The sequence below is a fragment of the Rhinatrema bivittatum genome, chromosome 2 (genome assembly GCF_901001135.1).
Source record: "Rhinatrema bivittatum chromosome 2, aRhiBiv1.1, whole genome shotgun sequence".
In the NCBI taxonomy this organism is placed as follows: domain Eukaryota; kingdom Metazoa; phylum Chordata; class Amphibia; order Gymnophiona; family Rhinatrematidae; genus Rhinatrema; species Rhinatrema bivittatum.
The window spans coordinates 40,017,159-40,035,449 of record NC_042616.1 but is presented as its reverse complement, the minus strand read 5'-3'; the positions used below and the strand labels follow the sequence as shown (position 1 = coordinate 40,035,449).

The 18,291-nt window shown below is 45.8% G+C and overlaps 1 protein-coding gene across 1 annotated transcript in view; it reads left to right on the top strand.

The window, feature by feature from the left end:
- The first annotated feature begins 13,093 nt into the window (after positions 1-13,093).
- Positions 13,094-18,291, top strand: part of LOC115083193 (gastrula zinc finger protein XlCGF7.1-like) — a 44,909-nt gene continuing 39,711 nt past the window's right edge. The window contains exons 1-3 of the mRNA XM_029587000.1: positions 13,094-13,391; positions 13,680-13,912; positions 14,063-14,234. Of these exons, the coding sequence (XP_029442860.1) occupies positions 13,094-13,391; positions 13,680-13,912; positions 14,063-14,234 (703 nt within the window). The remainder of the gene's footprint in view (positions 13,392-13,679; positions 13,913-14,062; positions 14,235-18,291) is intronic.

Here is an 18,291-nt window from a genome sequence, read left to right as displayed (position 1 = left end):
GGGGTTTCTCTACCAAGAGTCTCCGTAGAGCTGCATACCACAGCCATCTGGGCCAATCCGGAGCCACCAGGAGTATGAGCCCCCTGTGGTCTTTGATTCTGCAAATGATCCTGCCCACCAAGGGCCATGGAGGAAAAGCATACAGCAACTCGTTTTCCAGCCAGGCATGTACGAGAGCATCGACACCTAGGGACCACGGATCTCTCCTGCAACTGAAGAAGCGAGGAACCTTTGCATTGTGAGAAGTCACCAGCAGGCCTAGAGAAGGCCAACGATCCACTAGCAGCTGAAACGCCTTGGTGATTAACACCCACCCTCCGGGGTCCAGACTCTCCCTGCTGAGAAAGCCTGCTATCACATATTTCTTTCCTGCAATGTAGGAAGCCGAGATCTGTAAATGTCTTTCTGCCCATTCCATAAGATGGTCTATTTCCAGTGACACTTGCTGGCTCTTGGTCCCTCCCTGGCGATTGATGTAGGCCACTGTTGTCACATTGTCTGACATCACGCGGACAGCTGAACCCTGTAGTCTGTGGCTGAACTTCAGGCATGCCAACCAGACCACCCGTGCTTCCAGGCAATTGATTCAGAGGGCCTCTTTGTCCATCCAACGTCCCTGAGCCGCCAGTTCCTGACAGTGAGCTCCTCAACCTTGAAGACTCGCATCTGTTGTGAGTACCAACCAGTTTGGGGAGGACAAGGACATACCCCTGCTCAGATGAGCCTCCTGCAACCTCCATTGGAGGTGAGAACAGATTTCCATCGACAAGTGGAGGTGAATCAAATAGTCCTGAGACTATGGGTTCCAACGAGACAGCAATGAGTGCTGAAGAGGATGCATATGCACCCTCACCAATGGCACCATTTCCAGGGTTGCCACAATCAAACTGAGCACCTGTAGATAGCATCACACCCGTCTGGCATATAGTGTTTATCAACTGACGCACCTGGGACATCAACTTCTGGATCCGTTCATCCAGCAGAAAAACCTTGCCCTGCTTTGTGTTGAACAGAACTCCCAGATACTCCAACATCTGAGAAAGCTGGAGACTGCTCTTGGCCAGGTTCACCACCCACCCGAGCTTCCGCAACAAGGAGATCATCTTGTTGGTCATCAGGCAGCTCTCTTCCGAAGACTTGGCCCAAATCATCTAGTCATCAGAGTATGGGTGCACCAGGATCCCATCTCTTCTCTACACCACTGCTATGGCCACCATAACTTTGGAAAATGTTCTGGGGGCAGTGGCTAGACCAAAGGGCAGCACCTGAAATTGATAATGGTGACGAGCATCACAAAGCACAGAAAATGCTGGTGCTCCAAACAGATGGAAATATGAAGGTAGGCATCGAACAGATCCAGGGAGGTCAGAAACTCTCCTGATTGCACAGCCATTATTACAGAGAGTAAAGTTTCCAAGTGAAAATGAGTCACCCGCAGAAGCTGGTTGACATTCTTGAGATCCAGGATGGGACGAAAAGAACCTTCTTTCTTGGGCACAATAAAATAAATGAGATAGCGCCCTGTATTTTCCTGAGACATAGGCATGGGAACTACAGCCCTCAGTCAGAGGAGCCTTAGAAGCGTAGACTCCATCGCCTGTTCTTCTAAGGGGAATGGCATGGAGACACCTTGAACACGTCCGAGGAATACTGTGAAACTCCAGTGCATATCCTTCCCATATCACTTCCAGGACACATTGATCCAATGTGATCTCGACCCACCTCTGATAAAAGAGAGATAGGCATCCCCCTATTTCCACTTCCCATAGGTGGATCGGCAAACGTTCATTGGGAAGCTCGGGATGATCAACCACCCGAGCCCCTCTTCTCTTGGATTGTTGGGGACAAAAGGACTGAGACCTACCAAAAGGCTGAGTCATCTGAAATGTTGAGATCCTGTAGGGACAAAACACTTGGAACCTCTGAAAAGACCCTTCATAGAAAAAGGGTGCTGCAATTGCTTCTTATCCTCCGGTAACCGGGGAACTGGAGATTTGCCCCACTTGCTGGCCAGCTTTTCTAACTCGCTCCCAAACAAGAGTGAGCCTTTAAAGGGCGTTTTCTTTGATTAGCTTTGGACCTGCATCAGCGGACCAATTCCGCAACCATAGCTGACATCTGGCTGCCACCACCAAAGCCACTTCTCTGGCTGAGGAACAGACCAAATCACATCCGGAGTCTGCTAAAAAGGTGGCAGCAGGTTCCATAACCGCTCTGGAATTCACTCCAGAATCATCCACCTCCTGAAAGAGAAGCAGAAAAGAACGTGCCACCAGAGCACAATAGGAAGCAATCTGTAAGATCATTGCTACTACTTCAAAGGCTTGCTTAAGAATAGACTCAATCGTCTATCATGCACATCCTTCAAGGCCGCTCCTCCCTCCACGGGGATAGTCATCCGCTTAGAGACGGCGCAGACCAGCGCATCCACTTTGGGGAAAATGCAAACACTCTCTCACAGCTGGATCCAGAAGGTATAGGTCCTACAATGCCCGAACCCCTTTGAAATTTGCCTCCGGGGCATCCCATTCAATATCAGTCAACTCCTGAATGGCATCCATATCCGGAAAAAATGCAAGAGGCTTTCTGCAATGAAACCAAAATGGGATTCTTCTTCGGCTCTGACATGGAATCTGCCGCAGGCACTCACAGCATCTTCAAGGTCTGGGAAATTAAGGCCGGAAGTTCATCTCTATGGAAAAACCCGTAACATGGTCCGATACGGCTCCAGACCAGGAGGAATTTCCCCATCTTCCAAGGAAGCAGGATCCACCTCATCATCTGTGCCACCTGTGGCAAACCCAATTAGTAATAAGGAAATACAAAGAGATAGATGCCTGCAGTCTTTTTCAATTCCTTTATTGAAGTGGAGACATAAAAATAATAGCCCGACTCTGGCCGAGTTTCGCCGCTTGTGACGGCTGCCTCAGGGGCTTGTATGTACATTCATGGGCTCTTGATTAAGTTCAAGTCATGAACTTATTTGTTACTTGTGGTTGCATCTGTATGGTCCGCAACAAAGTTCAATCTTGCACTCCACTATAAAACATGGGTCTCCACTTGTAATGCCAAACATCTGAGTTGTATGTTAAAGCCGATTATATCGGAAAAATCAGTTGTTCCAATATATGCAGCAATATTGTGAACTGTAAATTACGGACAGTTAAGACATTAAGAAGAAACATTTATTCAGTTAAGAATTTTAAGTAAAAATAAAAAAAAGAGGTAATAAGACCGGTGACTGAAAAACTGGTTATAGAGTTTCTGTGCGATCAGATCCTTTACCAGTACTGAGGTGTTTCCTCTCATTATCAACATCATTTTTTAAGTAAACCCAAATTAAAAAATATAGACTTAATAGAAAATTGTTCAAATCTAATAATAAAGGAAATAACATTTTAATAGGTAGACATGTCAAGAGAAATTGACAGCGAATGTTTGATTCCATCAACTAGTTATTTTTTGGTACTAATTGGAAACTAGTTATTTCCTGATTTTTCTTCCATCGTTCTTGTTTACCTGGCACCATTAGAGGCAAGTAACTCTGTGTCCAAACGGCTTGCGCTTAAAAAAAAGTTACACGCACAAATTTTAGGTGCCCTGGAAATAAGCATGGCAAGGCACACACACACAACTTGTGCGCCCAACTGGAGCGTATCACCACGCTTAAAGTTATGCACACAAAATGCTGCCTAACACTGAGCGCACACTATGTGCGCAGAGCCGACGCACTGCGTATACCGACGTCCTTAGAGGGGAGAAGAGCACGCACAAAAGCATGCAAAAACGCCGCCGTGGCCTACCATGTGGCTCGCAGGCAAGAAGCCTTTCTGCGGGGCTTAGACCACCAGGTTCGCTCAACCCACCAGGTTGTCCAGTTCCCCTAATTCCAACGGGAATGGGAACGAACGTTGGGACAGCACGCCGAGCACGGAGATTGGAGGAAGTCCAAAACCCCCCTCTAACTCTCTGTCGCTGAAGGTAAAACTCCCTTTAAAAAAAAACAAAAAAACTTACCCGAGCTCAGCACTTACTGGCTGAGTACAGAAATGGTCTCCGGCTATGGGGGGGAGAGGGCAACTGCCATCACCGCCGCGCTTGGCCTCCTGCACAAGCAGCTAAGTCCACACCGGGAACTGGACCAAGGCGCATATCTGAGAGACCACGAAAATCACCTCAGGAATTCTCAACTGAGGGAGGGACCTTTAGGTATCACTGCAGGAGAGTGGGATGTTCATTTCCTCATTTTAAAATTTTTCCAAATTTTACAGCAATCCCCACAGGGAGATGCACGTCATCCAACTGCTGGAGACGGAGAATACTGGCAGGCTGGGGTCACTGCAGGAGTATATATACTGTGATGGCAGCTTGCTCCATCTCCATCTGCTGGCAGGGGAGCATAACTTGCTGGTCTTGAGTCCATCTGTCTACATGCTAGGAAATGCTGAATTATTAACACTATCACTTTTGGCCACCTTGAGGAGAGCTTGGACGGTGGCAACAGTTAAATCTTAGTCTCCTTAGACATCTTATCAGCCTTTCGATAGGGTAGATCACTCCATCCTTTATACTGACTTTGTGAATGTGGTATCTTTGGTTTTGTCTTCCAATGGTTCAGGTCCTTCTTCTCAACAGTACCAACATGTTGAGTATGATAACAATTATTCACAATGGTCAGAAATTGAAACGGGTGTACCAAAAGGCTCTGCCGTGTGACTGCTATGCTTTTTAACCTCTATTGTACGAGATCTTGGCTGATCTATGTGATGGGTATAAACTTTTATGCCGATGACATTTGACCATCTTGGTCAGATATGGTGCAGCTTGTAAATCTATTTCTTTCCACCATTAAAAAGTGGTTTTTCTTTAACAAATTGTCTTTGAATCTTGCCAAAACCCAGTGGGGTACATTTTTTAAAAAGCGCGAGCGCGTACTTTTGTTCGCGCACCAAGCACAAACAAAAGTACGCCGGATTTCAATAGATACACGCGTAGCCGCGCGTATCTTTTAAAATCCGGGGTCGGCGCATGCAAGGGGGTGCACATTTGTGCACCTTGCGCGCGCCGAGCCCTGCGCGCGCTGCCCGTTCCCTCCGAGGCCGCTCCAAAATCGGAGCGGCCTTGGAGGGAACTTTCCTTCCGCCTCCCCCCACCTTCCCCTCTCTTCCCCTATCTAACCCACCCCCCAGCCCTACCTAAATCCCCCTCCTAACCTTTATCCAGGAAGTTACACCTGCCTCCAGGCAGTCGTAACTTGCGCGTGTCAAATATCTGCTGGCGGGCAGGCCCCGACACAGGCCGCTGTGTTGGGGCACTCGGCCATGTCCCCGGACCGCCCCGGACTGCTGTAACGCCCCTGAACCGCCCCTTTTTGCAAGCCCCGGGACATTCGCGCGTCCCGGGGCTTGCGCACACCGCCGGGCCTATACAAAATACGCTCAGCGCGCACAGGGGCAGATTTCCTCAGGTTACGCGCGTATGTTACGCGTGTAGCCTTTGAAAATCTGCCCAAGTATGTTTTGATCCAGCATCCCCTTTCTAAGATTCAATATACAATAGTTATTGAAAACACCACTTTCCCGCTGAACTCACATATTCGGAACCTTGGTTTCTTAATCGACTCTTTGCTTTCTTTTCATCCTCACAAGTTACGCATTTTATGTGGACTTAACATCTTTTAGACAAGCCAAATTTTTGGACTGTCATACAGGCTTCAATCCTGCCATTAGTCGATTACTGCAATTCCATCTTCATCGGCTTACCTGCTGTGACCTTAAAACCTCTCCAACCTTTATTAAACGTCGCTGCCCGTCTCATCAAAATTGTAGCATTATTTAAATTGATTTCTCCCTCAGTCACCCCATGGTGTAATGCCCTGCGGCATATGTACTGTCCAGCTCGCCGTTTGCGTTCACCTCAAAGGGGGCTCTTGGATGTACCTTCTTAGCACCAGGCCAGACTGTGTAGCGCTAGAGACTGTGCTTTCTCTGTTGGGGCTCCCATCCTTTGGAGCTCTTTTCCAGAAGCTTTGCGCCTGGCTGATAGTGTCCAGTCTTTTAAAACCTTGCTGAAAACCTGGCTTTTGATTGTGAACCCAAGCATTTCTGCTGACGATTCTGACTGCTATGGCTCTTTTGTGGTCTTTCTGATATTGTTTTATTTGTTTTTGTGATTGTTTGTAATTTATATTTTATGCATGTTTTACTTGTACATTGCCCAGAACACTGCTTTAGGGGATTTATAAATTCAAATAAAGATAAGCGGTGTATTCTAGAAGGTGCAAGGACCTTTCCCTGAAGTCAGCAGTATCTGACTGGTCTCTGTCACCTTTCTCCTCCCCATGATCCTTACTGACATGTTTTCCACAGTAGCAGTGAGAGAAGCAGTGAGGGAACAGAGGGGATGAGAGAACAGAAAGGGGGGAGTAGAGAGGATGCTTGAGAGCCATTGGGGGTGGAACTATTGCAAGAGAGCTGGGGGTGGCAGGAGATAGCAGAGGAGAAGATAACTGGGGGCTGGCAGTGGAGAGGGTGTGAGAGGTAAGGTAGGAAGAGGAAACAGTGAGGGAACCAGGAGGAATGAGTGCAAGAGAGGAGGGAATGTGAAAGAAATAAAGAGGGGGTGATGGGGCTGTGCTTGTGAGAAAAAGCCAGATATGGTATCAGGGCAAGGGTGGGGTAGAGGTGGGCAAGGGTTTAAGAGAGGACGACAGCCACTGAGGAATGATGGGCTGACTGTGTGTGTGTGAGAGAGCAAGATGCATGAAGTCAGAATGCCTCACTTTCTTTTGTTTCCCTTTTTCCACTGATACCTCTGGAGCCTGGGGCAGGTGAGGGAGTGCAAAATTAGTTTTTTATGGAGAGGGATGTGAGAAAACATTTTTGGCTTCCTGCCCTCCCTCTGAGCTGACATCAGTCTGAGCATGCTCAGTGTGTTTCCCCCATCCTATTCCAGATGTTCTGGATGTTATGTAGGAGAGTTGCATGTTGCATAAGGGATAATGAGGCTTGTGCGTATTGAAATGAGGCTGCTAATGTATTGCACTATTAATACTGGGAGCCAGAAAAAATGAATTAAAGAGCATTTTTGAAACTTGCAGGGCCCTGAAACTGTTCCTCTTTGAATGAGCATTTTAATTGTGTTCGCAGAAGTTGGTGAAATTCTTTATCCTGCAAATGTTTCTAAGTCTTGAATGTGGCGGAATCACATCCAGAGTGATTATGGGAAACCTAATGCGGTGTTCTTACCCCAGGATCAAGCTCTTCGACCGTCACCCCTGATATTATATCCTGCATTGAACGAGGGGAAGAGCCGTACATCAGGGCCGAGCCAGGATCAGAGGAAAGAGGAACTGGGATAAGCAGCTGCTCAGGTGAGTGCCAGGAATAAGAGGGACCGGGGTAAAACTGCTGAGAGGAAGAGAGTGGAAGGAGCAGCAGGGAACTGCAGAGACCCCTGCACAAGCTCCTCGGGAGATCTCTCTAATCACTCGCAGAGTTTCTGTTACAGGCACCACTCACACAGGGCAGAGCTTCTCACCCGGTGTGCTGCTAGACAGTTCTTTGATGTGCTGCATTCAGGGTCAGTGAAGGGGTATTGGGCACTTTAGGTGAATCTTCAGGTTGGTATTACCCTGTTTTCCTCCCTGAGATTCTGGAAATGAAACACTTTATAAATCCATCACCATCCTTCTCGGATCAGTCCTGCGGCCTCCCAGTTCCACTCACCCAGCTGAAGCTACAACAGGCTAAGTGGTTAGCCTGCCAGTGCAGTCAGGGTTCAAGCAGTGTATCAGGGCCAGACAGGCCAGCAGGGTTTTTTCCACATCTCCTTCCTCCTCGGAGAGATACCCAGTTTGGAAGCAGTTTGGGAAGCAGGGAAGATGGAGAAAGTGAATCAGGTCCTTGCTACAGGGCAGCAGCAATTACAGAAAACTCTACAATCTCAAATTGATCAGCAGCAGGCACCAAGAGAACAGGTGTTGCAACAGCATACGGTGCTAACCCAGATAGCACAAACTGTGCAAACCACCGTAACCAGTCCTCCTCCCTTGTCACTGATACTACTTAAGATGACCCCAGGAGAAGACCCTGATGGTTTCCTGAAAAACTTTGAACGCTCAGCTCAACTGGCAGATTGGCCAGAGGACAGATAGGCTGTCTATCTGGGGAATCGACTCACCGGAAGTAGTCAAGATGCCTTGCAAACTGCCAGTCCGGAAAGGAGGGCTACGTACCAGGAAGTCAAAGCTGCCGTTCTAGAGAGAGTGGAACTCAACTCAGAAGCCTACTGATAGCGGGGAGTTTTTCAAACTGAGGAAAACCTAAGGCACCTATTCTTTCTCTCCCTTGGATGATCCAGATACGTATCATAAGGCCTCTAAGACTCCTAAGTCCCAGAGGCAACGCCAACAGGACAAATACAGTTATGCTATTAATTTAGAGGAAGCCAAGGAGGAAGGGTTGGAGTCGGGGGAAGAACAGCAAACCACCCAGAATGTTTTACCTTGCACCCAGAAGGGAAGACCCCAGTGAAGGTAATCAAAGTCGTTCTGCTAGAACAGTTCTTAGACAGTATGGAATGGCTTAAGTGGCAGTGGGTCTGCAGACATCCATACTTTACACTGGAAAAGGCGCTAGAAGTGGCAGAGGCCTATTACCAGGCCCAGACCATGCCTGAGTCACCGTGGTTCCCAGATAAGCCACTCGACCTGGGCTTAGGATGACAGAGTCCTAAGAGCCAGAGGCCCTGACAACTAGTATCACAGACTGGCCAGACTTTGCACCTCAACCGTAAACCTCAGCTGGACCACCATGTTTCAGCTGTGAAGAAAGGGACCATTTTTCCAGAGATGTCCCTGCAGGGAAGATGAACCAATGGATGTTAACACCGTGGCCACACACATTTGTAATGTCATGGATGTCCCCAGCCAAGGAGTCTCTACTTTTGTGGTTGCAGTTGAGCTAGATGGCTTTCCAACCTAAGCGTTAGTGGACTCGAGGAGTGTAAAAACGCTCATACTAAGAGAGTTAGTGAAGTGAGTTTAGCATGATTATGACAGAGTAGTGACCCTGGCATGCATCCATGGGGCCCAATGGCAATATTCAATAAGCTGGAAACAACTAAAGACCCCCGGTCAGCCAAGAACAAATTGAGGTGGGAGTTCTTCCTTGACTACCATACCCCATGGTAATAGGATGAGACTGAAAACTTTAAAGCCTCTTGAACCAGCTTACAACGGGTTTGTTCAGCCACAATGATGAAGAATTGGAGTAACCAGAACTCTCTCCCATGGATGATCCAGATCTGTATCATAAAGCCTCTAAGACTCCTAAGTCCCAGAGGCAACGCCGACAGGACAAATACAGTTATGCTGCTAATTTAGAGGAAGCCAAGGAGGAAGGGTTGGAGTCAGGGGAAGAACAGCAAACCACCCAGAATATTTTACCTGATCCCTTTGAGTGGGAAAAGGGGAGTGACCCGGGAAGCTTCTGGTGGGCCCAGAGGGAGGATGAGTCCTTTAAGTGTGCCCAGGAGCATATATAGAGTGGACAGAAAGCTAGTCCCTGGAATGCAGGTTACAGACCCGATTTCTCCTTATTTTGTGATGAAAGAGGGACCTACTTTACCGAGTCACAAAGGGAAGTATGGAGAAGGAATTGATAGAACAACTAATTCCCAAACCATATCGCCAGAAAGTCATGCAACTAGCCCATGGCCACCTTCTTAGGGGGTCACCTGGGGGAGGAAAAGAGCCTAGAGAAAATTTTGGCAGATTCTATTGGCCAAGCCTACCCGCCAACTCACAAAGCCTACCAACGCACGGGTGGCACCTCTCATCCTATGCCCATAATCAAGAACCCTTTTGACAGCGTGGGCATGGACCTTGTGGGGCTACTAGAGAGATCAACTTGAGGAAATAAGTACATCCTCATCATTCTGGACTATGCCGGATATCCGGAGGCAGTACCACCAATGAATATGAAGACCCCAACGGTGGCAACCACCCTAATGTATGGTTTTTCATGACTTGGGCTGCCCAAGGAGATCCTGACACATCAGGGAACCCCATTCATGTCCAACGTAATGATACAACTCTGCACCTTATTGAGTGCTTCAATCAGATGCTCAAACAAATGTTGAGGAAATTTGTGGATGAAGATGGCAAGAACTGGGACTCATTTCTACCCTACATGCTGTTCGCAATCCACAAAGTACCACAGAGCTCAATGAGATTTTCCTCTTTTGAATTACTGTATGGAAGGAGACTGAGAAGAATCTTAGACATAGCTTGCGAGACATGCAAAGACGAAGGGAACTCCAGGCAGAATCTCGTTGACTACATTATCCTAGCGCAGGATCACCTAAAAAGAGCTGGGGAGGTGGCTCTCGTATGCATACAGAAGGCTCAGGCTACCCAAGGCCAAGGTTACAATCGCTCCACGGTTCAGAGTGTTCAAGCTGGGCGACCATGTCTTTGTCCTCCTCCCATCTTCAGAAAGCAAGCTGTTAGCCCTTTGGCAAGGACCCTATGAAGTTTTGGAAAAACAGGGCCTCTGGATTACTAAATAGCCCAGCTAGATAAACGAAAGAAAACTCAAATCTACCACTTAAACCTCCTGAAGAAATGGGTTGCACAGGAGTGCAGACTGGTACAAGAAGGAGAGTTTGGTCCAGAGCTTGGGCCCGAAATGGACCGAACCCAGGTTCCTTTTAGAGAGCACAGACATTTGGTGGAGCAAAACAAGAAGATTTTCTTAAATCTACCAGGTCATACCCATCTGGTGCAGCATGACAACATTATGCCTCGTTGTGCTATGGCAATGACCCTATCAAATTCCCAAGGTCAGGTGCCGTGTCATTGAGAATGAAGTGAAGGAGATGTTCTGGCTCGGGGTTATAAAGGAGTCTAACAGTGATAGGTCCTCACCCGTATTGTTGGTAATGAAGCCAGATGGGAGCATGAGATTCTGCATTGACTTTAAAAAGGTCAACAAGGTCTCAAAACTCGACGTGTACCCAATACCATAAGTGGATGAACTGACTGAGCGCCTGGGATCTACCCAGTTCATTTCTACCCTGGACTTTACAAAGGGCCATTGGAGGAACCTGTCATGCCAGCGACTTCGGAGAAGACTGTGTTCTTGACACCAGGTGGACTTTTCCAATTCACCATCCTCCCTTTTGGTCTCCATGGCGCCCCCAAAATGTTTCAATGCTTGGTCGACCGCCTCCTCTGCCCACATCAAGGGTACGCAGCTGCCTACTTGAATGACATTGTGGTGTACAGCCCAGATTGGAAGACACATCTGAGCCAAATCCAGGCCATACTAACCAGTGTGAGGAAAGCAGGACTAATAACTGACCCTAAGAAGTGTTTGTTGGGAGGTCAAGAAGTCCAGTATCTTAGCTACACCCTGAGGAAAAGAAAGGTCCATCCACAGACCCAGGCAATCAACAGGGTGCCAGTCCTATCTACAAAAGCTAAAAGTGAGAGTATTCCTAGGTCTCGAAGGTTTATCCCTAGTTACTTGGAGAAGGCGGAGCCTCTCATATAGCTAGTGGTAAAGAAAGCACCAGAGAAGATCCAGTGGTCAGCAGGCTCTGAAAAGGAGCTGTGCTCCAAACCGATCCTGATAAGTCCAGATTGCACCTAACTCTTAACGGTGCAGACCGATGCCTCAGAAGTAGGCTTGGGAGCAGTTCTAGTCCAAGAGAAGGATGGTCAAGGACATCCTGTGGCATACATTAGCCAGAAGCTGATGCCACAGGAGAGGCATTACTCAACAATTGAGAAGGAAGCATTGGCAGTCAAGTAGGCCTTAAAAGTTTTGTACTATTACCTGCTGGGACAGCAGATTTATACTCATAACGGACCACCAACCGCTCCTATGGATAAATAGAAATACAGTCCAATGCAAGGGTGATGAGATGGTTCCTGGCCCTACAGCCCTTCAACTATAAAATATGACATAGGGCAGGCAGGGAAAACACCAATGCAGATTCCTGTCTAGAGAGGTGGCCCTAGCAAGGCTGAGCTGAGGGGGGAAGGTATGTGAGGGAGTCTATAGGAAACTCCCTCAGACTACCTTAAGGGACCGGGCACTGCTATCTCTCCCGGACTTCCTTAAGATCCAGACTCACAAGGAATCCTGGCTGAAGGGAGGAGCTCCTCACCAGATTATAAAAACTCAGGGTCTAGAAGGGTTAAACAGGTCCGGGGAGCAGGAAGGAAGCCACTGTATGAGAGAACCTGCTATGTTGGATGTCTCTGTGTTGCCTGAACTTTAAGGTGAGCTGCATTATTTGTTTGGCTTTTCACTTTGTTTTTCACTGTAAATACATGCACAAAAGGAAACAGTCAGAGTCTGCCTCCTTTATTTCTGACTGTTTCCAAGCCGCTATCACCCAAGTTACCACAATCCATTATAAAATGAAAGTACAAGTACATTAACTGAAAATAGTATGAGGAATTTGAAAATGTAAGATATGCATATACCTTTCCCACCCTCAGACTTAACCCTGCCCCGGGAACACATCCTCCAAATGCAGCAAGGAGTACGGGGGTTGACAATGCAGGGACTTGAGTCACAGTGAGGGAGGGCAGATTTCAGCCTGACAGGTTACCTGCCTAAAGTCTTAATTACCATCATAAATGCATTTGAAAATTGTCTTCCACAATCACCAGAGGCAGATACAGGATACACAAATATTATATTCTGCCACATGCAAGAAGATAGAACTGTGTTGCAGGGCAATGTTGTGACAAGATGCATGTTTTTCACGTCCTCCTACATTAATGCCCAACATTTACTCTTTTATCTAGAAAAAGATGACCTTAGAAAAAGTAATACAAGGACTCATCACTGGGAATTCAATGAGAATCCAGAAGCGAACAAAATGTTATCAGAAAGAGATGATGAGGATACTTCTTCCTGTTCTAACTGGGGGGAAAAGTGCAGGAAGCAGTACATTTCAGAAAAAAAGCAAGGAAATTCAACAGGAGACTCAGTTCTCAGTCGGCAAACTACCATTAATATACACAAAGGGGAGAAGCAGAGAAACCTGACAACAGAAGAAAGATGTGCATGTGATGTGTGTGATATTCCTCAGGGATCCTGTAACTCTAAAATCACAGCAGAGCTCTCACACTGAAGAGAAACCATCTACATCTATAAACCATGGAAAATCTTTCAAGCATTGGGTAGATCTTCAGATACAACAGAAAATATGCAAAGAAGAAACACCTTTTACATGTTGTGAATGTGGTCGACGTTTCAGTAGGAATGAAGAACTATTGAAACACCAGCAAATTAACAAAGAGAGTCTGTGTACAAGCACAGAGGATCGGAAACGTGGCAGAGAAGATAGAACGGTTTCATCTACTCATGGTGATGAAAGCTTAAATCAGAGAGAAACTTTCACAAGACACCTACATTGCCACCAAAAAGAGAGAGACACTTCAAGTAACGAATTTAATAAAAGCCTCAGTCAGAGTAAAGTGTTTTCAATAAATAAAAATACCCACATTGGTGAGAGATCATACTATTGTGCGCAATCTGAAAAATGCTTCAGTACAAAGGCAGATCTCTCACAACTCCAAAACAACTGCAAAAGAAAGAGAAAATTTTCAAGTACTGAGTGTGGTAAAAGCTTCAGTCAGAAAACAAAATTCACAGTCCATCAGAGATTCCACACTGGAGTTAAACCATTTACATGTACTGAATGTAGTAAAAGCTTCAGTTACATGAAGTCTCTAACAAAACACCAGCTACTCCATACTGGTGTTAAACCATTTACATGTTTGCAGTGTGATAAAAACTTCCAGACAAAGAAACAACTCACACAACACCAGGTAATCCATACTGGAGTGAAACCATTTACATGTCTGCAGTGTGATAAAAGCTTCTTTGTGAGGACAAAACTCACAAGGCACCAGATAATTCACACTGGAGAGAAACCATTTAAATGTACAGAGTGTGGTAAAAGCTTCAGTCAGAAAGAATCCCTCACAAAACACCAGAGAATTCATACTGGAGTGAAACCATTTGCATGTATGCAGTGTGGTAAAAGCTTCTTTGAGAGGACAAAACTCACAAGGCACCAGTTAAGCCACACAGGAGTGAAACCATTTACTTGTACGGAATGCGGTAAAAGCTTCACAACAAAGGTGTATCTCAGAAAACACCAGAGATTCCACATTGTAGTGAAACGATTTAATTGTACTGAATGTGGTAAAACTTTCATTACAAAGGGAGATCTCAGAAGCCACCAGAAAAACCACCCCGAAATGAAACCATTTACATGCATGCAGTGTGGTAAAAGCTTCAAAGCTAAGAAAAGTGTCAGGAGGCACCAGAACCTCCATGCTGGAGTGAAACCATTTACATGTACTGAATGTGGTAAAAGCTTCAGTCAGAAGACCTCTCTCACAAACCACCAGAGAATCCATACTGGAGTAAAGCCATTTGCATGTATGCAGTGTGGTAAATGCTTCAATCAGAAGATATTTCTCACAAACCACCAGAGAACCCACACTGGAGTGAAGCCATTTCATTGTACTGAGTGTGGTAAAAGCTTCACTACAAAGGGAGAACTCACAAATCACCACAGAATCCACACTGGAGTGAAACCATTTACATGTACTGAATGTGGAAAAAGCTTTATGAGAAAGGGACATCTCACAAGCCACCAGAGAATCCACACAGGAATAAAACCTTTTCTTTGTACTGAATGTGGTAAAAGTTTCACAACAAAGGGATATCTCAAAAAACACCAGAGATTTCACACTGGAATTGAAGCTATGTAAACATAACATCAATGTATTAAATAAACATTGGGAGTATAACCCTAGTAGAATGATGAAATTGTGATCACCTATTCTCACAGACAAACGATCGATGTGTAAAATCCATGTATTGTGGTAAAGAAGAAGAACATAAGAATGGCATTGTTGATAGAGGTGTCACTTTACAGTGATTATTTTGTATATCGTATGCAGAAAACAAAGATCCTTAACTACCAGGAGATGTAATCTGAGACCAAGAAAATGATTCAGAAAGATACAGAAATAGTTATAATCATATTGACTGCCAGTGGCCTGATTTAAGAAGAATTTCCAAATGCACCTTGATATACCTGTAAAGATTACACTCTATGAGCTCCAGGAGGCGGCTCTCTTTGGCACAATGCAAGTACTAAGAAGGACATTAGCAGTATAATTGAGAGTTTGAGGCCATTCCTAACATACCCTGACTTACGATTAAGGTTAAATCCTGTCAAGTTATGCATAAAACAAACTCATTTTGAGAAACTGCCCTGAGTGAAACAAGATCTAGTGGTGAGAGAATAATCAGATGGAGTAAATAGAATAAATATCTCTCATCGTGTCTTGCTGAATACCTTCACATAGTAACCTGTTGCATAATATCTAGCTGAAATCTCAGCCAGGCAACTACTTTACTACTGCACATTGCCCAGGATACAAAGGTGCCCACACTTCAGGCCTGGATTTAGGTAAAGACAGCTGCCTCCAGTGCTCAATTTTGATAGGTGCCAAAGCGCTATTGCTTCTGCTGGGCCTGCCTCCCAACCATTTACCTAAAGCAGCAGTGTCCTGATCGTGCGAGGGCAGTGGAAGCAACTTCAAAAAAGAAATTCAGTGAGGGACCTGCAGCCACCCACCTTACATTTAAGGCTCTGCCCCCTCCACTCATGCATGAGGCAGGGTCTTGAGCATGCAGTGAGTGGCTGTAAACCCCATGCTGAATGCCTTTTTTAAAATTGCTGCTGCTGTAGGATAAGGACCCTGCTGCTTTACATAAATGGCTGGGAGTGTTCCAACTATATCTCGGGGGGAGGGAGAAGGGGCACCCAATGCCATCCCCTGAGCATTTCCTATGGGCACTGAAAGTGCAAATCCGGCCCTGCCATTCTTATTCTAATCACTAAAGCTAATGATAGTGGTGCTGATAGACATGAATCTTCAGGAGAAGATAGTGAACTCGGTGAAGCTATGGGTCATAGTGACTTCATTCATGGATCCACTGCATGAATAGACAGACCACAGAAGCTAGTGAAAAAAATGTATAGGATTATCTAGAGTTAAGTGGACCCCTGAAGATAAAATGGAGATAATGTACATCTACGTTAATGCCAAAAACACCCCTGTATTTAAAACTGGAGGGTATCCAAAGAGAGCCTGCCAAAAAAAAAAAAAATGGAATAGAGAGAGGAAACATAGCAAAGAAAAAGTTGCAAAAGACAATGGATGGGAAAATGATAAAATGGAAGTACCTAAGTGATGACATCTTAGAACAGCTGACAGATGATGCTGAAAGAGATAGCAAGTGAAGAAGGAGATGCAGAAAGGAACCCCAGAGGAGAGGTGCCTGAGCAGTTCGCAAAGCACTGCAATAAAGGTACCGGAGAAATCAAGAACCACCAGGACAAAGGTGCTAAAACAGCAAGGACAATTGGAAGTGGCAACTGCTGCGATACCAGCAAAAGCTATGGATGCAATGCTGGAGGATGAGAACAGTGCAAGGCAGGCCAGGAAGCAGAAGGAAGAGGAAAGGAATCAGGAGATTGAAGAACTGGCAACCGAGCTGGAGCGGGAGATGTGTGCTGGGGCCCTGTGTAGGGAGAGACTGCCTAAGGTAAATCTGACACCTAAAGTTAAAAGCATGATAAGTGTGAGGAACAAGACCATAATCCATATTACGGAGCCATCTATTGCTATCACAGACATAAATCAGATACAGTATTGTGCAGCAAAATGTATTATTGAGAGAATCTTTCCAACAAGAACACCAGGCCAGAAGAACGGGAGAAAGGTAAGAACTCCTCCTTGGAAAAACGTATGGAAGAGAAAATTAAATCACTGCATGCAGAGACACTGAAAGTAATGAGAAAAATCCGAAACATAGAGCTAAGATACGCTGCCCTAATAGAAGAAGACCTTAAATTCATATCCTTCAAAAAAAAACTGAAATAACAGCAGAAGCACAAAAGCTGCAAAGATAGGAAGAAACGAGAAAGGAGAGGCACCAAATAAAACATTTAGAGAGAACCCAAAACGCTTCCACAGGGAATTGGGGAAGAACATTTGGGCTGTTAAAGTACCACCAATGCGAATAAGAAACAGAATGGTTTTGAAGAAATTTGTGTGAAGATCCTGTAGAACATCACAGAGAAGCAGAATGGTTGCCCAGCACACAGGGGAATGTAAAAGGCAAACATCAAAACCATGGAATGGCCTGGAGGAGTCAAGATATCGACAATTTGAGTATTTAATTTTGTACATTGCTTAGGCCAGAAGTGTTGAGTGATAAATTTTAATAAATGAAGATGGTGACATTAGTGGTTACAACGTTTTGGTTTTTTTCCTCCGGCTATTCTGTTGCTCTTTTCTTGGTTTCTTTAGTGAAATGCTTTCCAAGAGGACAGGAAGGGTGTGGGCTTATCCCTCTGAGGCTGTGCTCCCTTCCAGTCTCCAGCAGTCCATCACTGAACTTGCGACCTATTCTTCTGCGGTTGGCGACATGGACGTCCCCCATTGTCGAGCCCGGTTGAGCATCTTTTAGTCCCCTGGACCATCGGCCGCTGCCGTGCGAGAGGAATGCTTACCCTCTCAGTGCTGGAGTGGTGCTAACCAATGAGGTCATTCCTGCCAACGCGATGGAGGGAGCTCAGGGTGAGTGGGTTCCGGGGCAGACTGTAATATTCCCAGCATGGTCAGGAGCTGCGGAAGTGTTTGGGGACCCAAACCAGCTGTCAGGTTAGCAGTTGGGAAGAGGACCGTGCTCCCTCAATTCTGAAGCTGCGGGTGGTCATCATGCTGAGATGCTTCAATCCCCATTGGACTCTGCTGCTGGTGAATCCTATGGCCCACGGGTGAAGCCAACGGTGGTGTCTCTCTATGGGAGGTCCTGGCCAGATTAGATGCCTCTTTTTCTGACTGTTCTATCAAGATTAGCTTACTGTCTGCAAAGCTGGAATCCTTGACTCAGGGGCATGGGGTACAACTTCAGGACCATTTGTTGAGAACCGAAACATTGGAGAATGACATCGGAGAATGATGTAAAAGAAATTAAATCAGTTAATGCCATGGCAATTCAAAAGCGGGGTATTCTCTCTAGGAAAATGTAGGGGTTTTTTAAACCATTTAAATTCACTCTTTCTGAACTTTCCTAAAGTAGTAGGACAATTGTCATGATAGACGTTAAAAAAAAAATCTGCTTGAGGTTTTGCATATGCTAATAGACGCAGTTCCACCACTTAATAAAATAA